The following is an 8,894-nucleotide window of genomic DNA, read 5'->3' on the forward strand; positions in this document are numbered from 1 at the left end:
TGAAGCAGCCTCAGTGTCATCTCAGTCCTCTCTCTATGTGTGTGTGTAGAGGGGAGGATTTTGTCCATAGTGAGGGTATGTCTCAATAGTGATTCTGTTCTGGTGCTCAGAGAGCTCAGGGTGTGAGGGGCGGATTCTGGCTCATGTGTGTTGGTTGTGGTGGGATATCGTGACCCGGCAGTGCGTTACCTCACAGTCGTTCTTCACTGGCTAGCTTTATGTCCCACGCCTCACGCTAAAGCTGCCAGTTGAAGAGCTGTTGTGTGTAACCATGACAACAGACCTCTCTGCAGAGGGGATGGTGAGAAAACTGTGACATAACCAAGGTTTTCATGTAAAATTGACTTTAACTATATTTACTGAGTGTGAGAGCATGTCTGCTGCTGCAGTAGGTTCAACCAGGTTAGACTTGCACAGATTTGCATGTTCACAGCTAACATTTTTACCAGGACCGGTTTTGAAGATGCACAATTCCTGCAAGGGTGTAAGCACAAAAAGTTGAGTTCTAGACTTTTAATGTCACTGGCCTCCCTCAGGTCTCCAAGTATTGACAGCACTGCGGCTTCCAGTAGCACATAATAATATAGTCATTCAACTTCCTGCAGGGACACAGCTCTCTGTTTGTCATCTATGAATACACCTTAAAGGGAGCACCTGTACACACACACAGCATCTGTGTCTTCCAGGTGTTACCGACTACCTGTCTGCGGAGATCTCCACCTCTAAGCAGAAGAAGTTCAGCCTGGTGACATTTGTGGACACTCCGGGTTTGGTAGACGGGGACATGATCTATCCTTTCGATGTGAACAGCGCCATCACATGGTTGGGTATGTGTCTGCAGCTCCAAGTTGTAACTGCAGTGCCGCTGCACAAAGCTGTTGTGTTTCTCTTATAAATGTTATCTTTTTCTGTGCAGGAGAACAGGCCGACCTGATCTTTGTGTTCTTTGACCCAATGGGCCAGGCACTGTGCAAGCGCACACTAAACATTGTGGAGAGGCTGAGTGAGAAATGTGGAGACAAGCTGTTGTTCTACCTCAGCAAGGCAGATGAAGCTGGGAAGGAAACCGACAGACAGGTATGATCACTTGCTACGTACTGTAGTTTTGACTTTTTTAATTAATGGGACTCCAAGGATTCTAAGTTCAACTTGTGGAAATAACCTTAGCTTTTTATTTTATATTTTTGGTAGAGGGTAATGATGCAGATAGTCCAGGAACTGTGTCGCCGTCCAGGTCTCAACAAATGTGGTTTTGAAATGCCGACAATATACATCCCCAATCCACAGAAGGTAAATCAAGCTCCGTGTTGATTATTTTACAGCATGTTTCTCATATGAAATTAAAGCAGTTCCATTTGAAATATTCATAGTTTTAGTATTTCATAAGCTGATAAAACAACAACAGTGTGATACTTGCATTAACTAATGCAGTGTTTTCCCTCCTGGTGTGGGGTGTTGTAGAGCTGATTCTTGTCCTCTTCAGGAGTGTTTTCCCCCAGTCTTTGGTTTGGATTTTAAGTTGTCTGTTGTCCTTGGGGTTGAACAACCATTGATTATCCTTGAATATAAATTCTCCACTGCAGGTTTCCTGGTGGCTGAGAACAGGATGATTTATTTTGCAGGGGGGGGAAGGGCTGTAAACCATGGCCTTTGGTCAGCCCCGGTCTTGAGTTACTGCTGAGATCCCGTGATCTACAATCACAAAGCTCTACCCCACATTGTAGATTTGTGTCTCCCGATCTCCATATTATTTTTCTTGAGCAAGTGCAGCTTCACTTCCTGTCAGTCCAAATACCCTTGGGGTTTATTATGGAAGTTTCCACATCAGACCGTCCTTTTGCGGCCAATCCACAGCTGATACACTTATGAACCTTTGTCTGTTTTAGCCGAGCAGGTGTGTGAACCAGATCGATGCGGTTTGTCAGACCATCGAGAAAACCATCAACCAGGCCGTTCAGAAGACCTTGGATCAGCTGGAGAAAGACTGTGACCTAATTTGCTCCACCATCAGCAACAGACTAGAGCAGGACAGGTGTGACTTCTCAACCTTTGAGTTGATAAAAACCACCAGATATTATCCAATACAGTGGATAAAATCACATTTCCTCTGTGTGCACGTGCAGGGCTGATGTGACTTACAAGAGAAACATCCGTCTTCACTCGTTCTTGTGTGGTGCTCTGGGCATTTTTCTTCCTCTCCTCTTCATCCTCAGTTTGATTGTGAACACCTTCTCCAAAGAACAGCTGGATGAGCTATTGGGTGAAGGGCCAGCTCGCACCCTCACTGTCCTCGCAGTAAGTCCTGAGCATTTTTGCAAATTTTAAGCACACGTCAGTTAACGCAACACATAATTGTGCATTAAAATAGTATTTCTGTCTGTTCAATGTATGTCTCAGGGAATAGTCATGTATTTATGGGACTGGATACCAGAAGACGGACAGGTTATGTTTGTGATCATTTTGGGGGCTTTTTGCTACCTCCTGCTTTTCCTAGCAAAGTATTTTGCAGGGTAAGTGTGACAAGTACATCAGCAACTATTTGTTTTATAGTTAATTGTTTAAGTCACATTTTTCTATAGTACATGAATTGGTTTCAGCTTCTGAATTTGGAAGGTTTTCACGAATCAGTCTAAACTCTTGTTTGGGGTTTTGGACTGTTGATTGGACAAATAAAAAAATTTAAAAGACATGTTGAAATCCTGATGGACACACCAAGACACTGACGAAGAAGCAGAAGACGACCATGGCTGAATACAGTGATTATATCCAGGATATTGTCAAAACCAAGAAGGTTAGATCCTAATTTTTTACTATAATGTCTACTGAACTGTTTTTATCTGGAGAGTACAACTGTCAAAGCTGCAGTAATGGATATTTTTAAACTACTAAATTACTTTGCAGAAGGTGTCCTGGCACAGAGAATTAGCACCAACTCTGCAGTTCCCCTCAGCTTGACAGAGAATTTTAGTATCTTTCAGTTCAGTGTTTTGTTTTGGGCCCCAACTTTAACTGTTGTTACCAACTCACCTGTTTAAATTATATTGGAGCTAAAGGTTATCCATAATTAAGGGCGTGGCCGCTTTGAATGACAGGCGGGCCCGCCACCAGCTGTCTAGCCATTTCCACTGACGCTCCACCTCTTCGCCCATTTATGGATTGGACCTAAGCCGCTCTTTGGTAAACCAATGGGTGATGTCATGGCGGGATTGTCCAGTTTTTATATACAGTCAGCAGTTGTTACCTGTTTACTGCCACAATGACTTATAAGGTGTTAACATGTCAGCTTGGTTCAGCTTGTTTTGCTGCCCTCAAGTGGCTGAAAGTGGAAAACAAATTAATGCAGGTTAAAATGAATGTTTTCATTTATCAAATTTGAATCTCACATAGTTCATTTTGCTCCACAGAGTAAATTGTATGAATGGTACCTTCAGCAGTGTGCAGCAGAATACGACCTCTGATCCCGGGTAAGCTGAAGACAGCTCACACACGCTTGTTCACACATCCGGGTAAGCTGAAGACAGCTCACACACATTTGTTCACACATTATGAGGTTTTTGGGAGACGCAGCTCATCAAAGTATCATTTGGTGTTTTTAGTAGAACCAGATGGACTTGCTAACCAGAAGATCATCCACCAAATAATAAGGTGTTTTTGGGTTTGCCAACGCAGCAGCAATCGCTGCCAACGTCATCATCTCAAGAGCCGTTTTAAAAATAAAAGTGCCTATGCTATTGAGTACAGGAGAAGCTGTGATTGTAGCTGTTTGGCAAAAGCAAATTTAATAATGTGAAACTTTTTTCAGTCTTTGTAGTACAAATAGTAAATTATGAAAGAAAGTGTTTACAAATACACCTTTTCTCCTCATGTAGCAGTTGTTCAGCGCACCATCCTGAAGTCTGACATGTTGTCTCTTAGAGATACCAGAATGTGTTTCATTCTGACCATTAGCAATAACCAACGTGTGACAACACTTGGGCATTATATCATGTAATAGTATAACTATAATCCAGGCTCTTGAAGATAACAGACTCCTAAAGCTAATGAACAATGAACCGTGTCACTCTCGTAGATGTATTAATGATGCTAAACTCCTCTTGTCTGTAGATCCATTTACTGTGTTTTATGGCTGTAACACCATGCAGTGCCTTCACTGCAGTGTTTGTAGATATATTTATTAGTCTTGTTATGAATCTTGTCAGGTGCTTTTTTTTTTTATTAGAGATGCACTGATACAGTCATGTTGGGCCACCGACTTTTAGCACCACTGTTGTCACTGGTCTCATCTTATATTACATAAAATGATCCCAGTGCTACAGTGGGGTAGACCTATGTCAAACTGGGAAAAGAGCACTTGATTGTTAAGTGGTATCAACAGGCAGAGACCCTGAGCTGAGGTCTCCGAATCCCTATAAGGAGAGCAATGTTAGATTGGTCTACTTTTTACCCAAAGTAATGTAGAAGAACCTCTCTGGGCTGTTTGCAATACTATTGTGAACACTGTCAATTTGTACTGTATGAGTTACATGCCTTCAAGTTATTCCCATCATGTTTTATGAAATATTTCATTTATTAATAGTGAAATTTGAGTGAGAATTGATCTATTCTGTGTAATTCTTCTAAAAACTTATTGTATGAAACTCAGCTGACTTTTTAGTTAACCCAATTCATAGTCAACCTTGCAAACTGTGCTCAGTCACTTCCTTGAAAATAATTAAACATTTTTTATTTACTTTTACTCTGAGTGTTTACTGTGTTCCTGGTTAATAAAGTAAAAAAAAAAGCACACACAAAAACAAATGAAGCATTTTTTTAGAACTAATGATTTTATAAAGCAGTGAGTGGTTATTGTTGGAAGACTTTTATTTTAGAGTTTTAGTTATAAAAATGCCCTCGTGGGCTTCTCTGTATGAAGATCTGTATTTTTAAAACACTCTGTCAACTTATGTGTCAGGGCTCAAGTATTTTGGGATCATCCACCCACCAGGATGTAATCAAGCATCTGCTTTGCACCCTGTGGTACACTGCAAGCATTTCTGATGAAAATGAGAGAAATTACAATAACTGGGAAAAATATTAAAGCAACAAATTCATTTTTGCCTGCATAAGGACCAGTAACTCCAGTATGCCCAGGTCACAAATCTCAGTTCCCTGAGTTAGTAACAAATGTCCCTGTGGAGGTGACAGCTATCAAAAATAGCCTTAAGCTGCTATTGGATTTGTCTAAAGGGGTAATATCTATTTGTTAAAAAAATACATAAATCTATTGTGCAAGCACTAGTGTGTAATCAAAGTATAATTTGAATTTCATTTGTGCGATCTAGCAAGGCAACCAATAAGAAGAGGTATGTTGTAATCCTAAACATGACCACAAATTAAAGCTGCGTGTGTGTGTGTGTGTTAATGAATTGGCTGCACCCTGGGTTCTCCTGAAGTGATTATGCAGTTTGTCTTGTTGCAGATTTAAGCTTTGTTTGCTAATGTATCTACAGTGGAGTATCTCTGTTTTGGGGGCTTCTTACAACTCCTGTTACAGTAAGTTATACCATGCAGATCTAAGGTCTGTTTGCGAGCACAAAACCAGATCTTTAGTTTAAAACTTCAAAATTTCAGTTCAGATATTATGTTCTTATTTTGTTACAGTACATCCAAGATTATAGTTATTTACAATGTTATTTGTACAAAGATACCAGTGCCTGTCCCTGGCTTCTTATAAACAATGTGTACACGTAGATAAATCTTGCAGCAGCACAAAGGCTGAATCCAGTATTGCTTTGTTGTGAAATATGATCATAAGAAACGTGCCAACACAGTGATTCACTGCACCATGTGTTGCCTTAAAGTGTCTTTAAAGAACAAAAGCAAGTTTCAGTGCCGTCCTCAAGGAAGTGCGTCTCCAACAGACACAGTCTTGTCCCCAGTGTATGTGTGTGTGTGCGTGTCCAGACCAAGATAGCTGCTCAGTGTCTCAGCACCATAAGTGTCCACATTGAGGTGTCCAGTGGACTTTGAGTCTGTCCTTTGGGACCTTAAGATGTGAAGTCATTGAGAGCCTTTGTCGATCAACCAAGAAATGTCTCCAGTTCTGCGACACAAAAAAGCAGCAATTAGACACATACAGCTGCATGTTTGTCAAGTCTAGAGACAATGGATAAGTAGCAGGTCCCTGTGGTTATTATAAGTGAAATGTAAAGCTCATATTTTTCCGTACTTGCCAAGCCGTGCTAACATTCTTCAGTATTTGGTTTGCATTATTAGAAATGAGACATGAAGAACATTGCAATCAAATTAGTCCAAAAACACACAGACAGACATGTAGCCAACAAGAACATTAAAACAGGAATTATTAGGAAACCGTGTAACCCATAAATAAAGGGTCACTGTATTAATTTAGCATGTGAAAACAGCTACTGCTGTTACTGCTCCATAGTACTCAGTTTTTAGAATAAGTCTGCTGCCTTGGTTTATTATAATACTTTCCATGTGATTAAAGTTCCACAGCTTGATGTGTTCTCTGCCAGTGACATTTGTCGTGTTTTTCTTCAAAGTGAAAATCTAAGAAACCTAAAGAACATAATAGCTATTGTGACTGTGACCAGACTCAATTCTTAGAAGGAGACTTACTCCACATCTCGTTTCTTAATCATCTTTCCAGACCCTAAGACCTCTGCCACTCGGGATACAATGGGATCATAGTTCATGCTGGCAACAGCAACCACCTCCTCACTCCTATAGATGGAGGAAGAAGGAGTGAGAAATATTAAGCCATGAGGAAATATTCAAATTAGTTCACAAATACAGTTAGACCAAATATGACTTTATTTTTCTAGATTATTTAAGATTGTTATGAAAAATTAAGAATCAACAGCAAATAAATTTTACCTGGTATAAAACGCTACAAATCTCAGTTCATCCAGATCTCCTTGTATAATGACATCATCAAATCCATCACCATAACCTTCACAAACAGAAAGAACAACAACAAGGCTTAATCCTCTGTCTTAGCTGTTTACATCTACAGCCAGATGGCAGTGTAGTAACAGCACTTCACAGCGCAATTCAGCCACTTCTCAGCTTCTGACCTCTCTCTTACTGCACATCTGCCTCATAACACTGATCAAATCTCAGACAAAAGCACAAAACGATAAATGGAAGTCCCACCCACCTGCATAGCGTATGGTCTTCCCAAACATGGCCGACCAGAAGTAAGGCACAGTTTTGATCTCGGTGGCTCTACCCATCATGCTGAGAGCTGCCACCCTTCCTGTCAGTAAGTTTGAAAATAAAAAAACATTCAGGTGCTTGTCTTTAAGCACCACAGTGAATTATCACAGCCTGAGATCTGCAGGATAAATGCAGTCAGGATGAAACTAACACTCACCGTGTACATGAGCCATTTGCCAGTGAGGGATGTTCACCTTCTTGTTGTTGCGTGGCGGGAATGGAAACATTACCACATCACCTCCAGCGAAGACCCCATCAACATTTGTCTGCATCATCTAGGAGAAAGTTCAGAGAAGCAAATTATCCAAATAGGACACCCATTTTCATTTGCAGCTTTTGTTGTGTATAAAACTTTGCAGAATACCTTGTTGACAGTGATGAAGCCCTTGGAGTCCATGTGGATGCCGCTCTGTTTTACGAAGTCTGTTGCAGGAACACTTCCTGCAGGAGAGGAAACAGGTTCAACATGGAACCGCAGACTGAAAAGCACCAAGGGGGAATTTCATCATCTACTGTAAATACATGCCACTGCAGATAATGATTTGAAAAAGGTCCATTTTACATCATATGTGACTTCACCTGCTCCGATAACACACACATCTGCTCGGAGGACTTTTCCACTCTTCAGCACCACCTCTTTCAGCTGTTTAACAGGAAACTGACATATTAAAAGCTTCCATGCTTCTGTTCATTCTGTGTGTTACTCTTAAAAGTCCTGAAAACATACTTTTCTCTCAGCTTCTTACTATGAGAGATGGGGTTCTGCATACAATTAAAACACAATTTTCTGCTTAGGTAATTTTACATAAGAACCTTCAGTATTTGTGTTTTTGGAAGACTGTAACGTCAAGCATTTTGGTGTGCCAATCACACTGTCCAAAATTACATCCTATTTACTATTCCTACAGCATAATGAATTTTACACTCAGACATTTTATTTGAGAGACAAATTCTGAAACCTGTGCACTATATTGTGCCCTCAAGAATTCTAACAGTGGCACAAAAGCGCCTGTGGCATGTGCGTTACTGTCTGCAAACAATCATACAATACAAAATGCAAAAGTCATCTGCACCTTTACTTCACTGCTCACTATAAACTGTTGTGTATTGCACTATATAGTAAAGAAGACTGATTTCACACAACTTCACAGTATTAAAACATTTACATCAAAATCTCTGAATAAATTGTGAAGTTTGCTTCTGTTGCCAGAACCGTCTGATCAAACCACAACCACACAGCCCTGATGCACCACATTTTTTGACTGTTTTGCTTTTATTAAATAATAAATGTGCGATGTTTGCTTTCCAAATGTAAGTTCAACTGCTCATTTAGTAATTTTAATGTTATACAGAAATATTCTCAGGGACTCTAAAGCTTTCCAAACAGCTCGTTTCTCTGATCCGACACATCTTCATCAGGCTAAATGAGAGGACAGTGCTTCTGAGCATCATGTCATGCTGTTTCTCTCACTTTCTGAATACCTGTCCATGATGGCCAATCATCTCCGACACCTCATTCAGCATGTAGAACTTGACCCTGTTAGCCTCCAACAACTGCAAAGACAAAACACACCAGACACAGTGAGCATGTATGACCTGAATCCGTGAGATTTGTGGTCACTGTAGTATTGACTATAAAAACATGATATGCATTTTAAGTAGCAGTTTTTATC

At 40.4% G+C, this 8,894-nt stretch overlaps 2 protein-coding genes across 2 annotated transcripts in view; one reads left to right on the forward strand and one right to left on the reverse strand.

The window, feature by feature from the left end:
• LOC109956983 (uncharacterized) overlaps window positions 1–2,713 on the forward strand; it is an 8,494-nt gene extending 5,781 nt beyond the window's left edge. Inside the window, exons 5-10 of the mRNA XM_020594511.1 lie at window positions 687–827; window positions 917–1,077; window positions 1,192–1,290; window positions 1,887–2,032; window positions 2,124–2,295; window positions 2,398–2,713. Coding sequence (XP_020450167.1) covers window positions 687–827; window positions 917–1,077; window positions 1,192–1,290; window positions 1,887–2,032; window positions 2,124–2,295; window positions 2,398–2,514 — 836 coding nt within the window. The 3' untranslated portion in view covers window positions 2,515–2,713. The remainder of the gene's footprint in view (window positions 1–686; window positions 828–916; window positions 1,078–1,191; window positions 1,291–1,886; window positions 2,033–2,123; window positions 2,296–2,397) is intronic.
• Window positions 2,714–3,935: 1,222 nt separating this feature from the next.
• aifm3 (AIF family member 3) overlaps window positions 3,936–8,894 on the reverse strand; it is an 18,319-nt gene continuing 13,360 nt past the window's right edge. Inside the window, exons 13-20 of the mRNA XM_020594513.1 lie at window positions 8,704–8,817; window positions 7,801–7,864; window positions 7,586–7,662; window positions 7,379–7,496; window positions 7,163–7,261; window positions 6,880–6,955; window positions 6,622–6,726; window positions 3,936–6,082 (exon numbers count right to left, since the gene is read on the reverse strand). Of these exons, the coding sequence (XP_020450169.1) occupies window positions 6,040–6,082; window positions 6,622–6,726; window positions 6,880–6,955; window positions 7,163–7,261; window positions 7,379–7,496; window positions 7,586–7,662; window positions 7,801–7,864; window positions 8,704–8,817 (696 nt within the window). The 3' untranslated portion in view covers window positions 3,936–6,039. The remainder of the gene's footprint in view (window positions 6,083–6,621; window positions 6,727–6,879; window positions 6,956–7,162; window positions 7,262–7,378; window positions 7,497–7,585; window positions 7,663–7,800; window positions 7,865–8,703; window positions 8,818–8,894) is intronic.

Source organism: Monopterus albus, unplaced genomic scaffold, assembly GCF_001952655.1.
Source record: "Monopterus albus unplaced genomic scaffold, M_albus_1.0 scaffold23.1, whole genome shotgun sequence".
Lineage (NCBI taxonomy): Eukaryota > Metazoa > Chordata > Actinopteri > Synbranchiformes > Synbranchidae > Monopterus > Monopterus albus.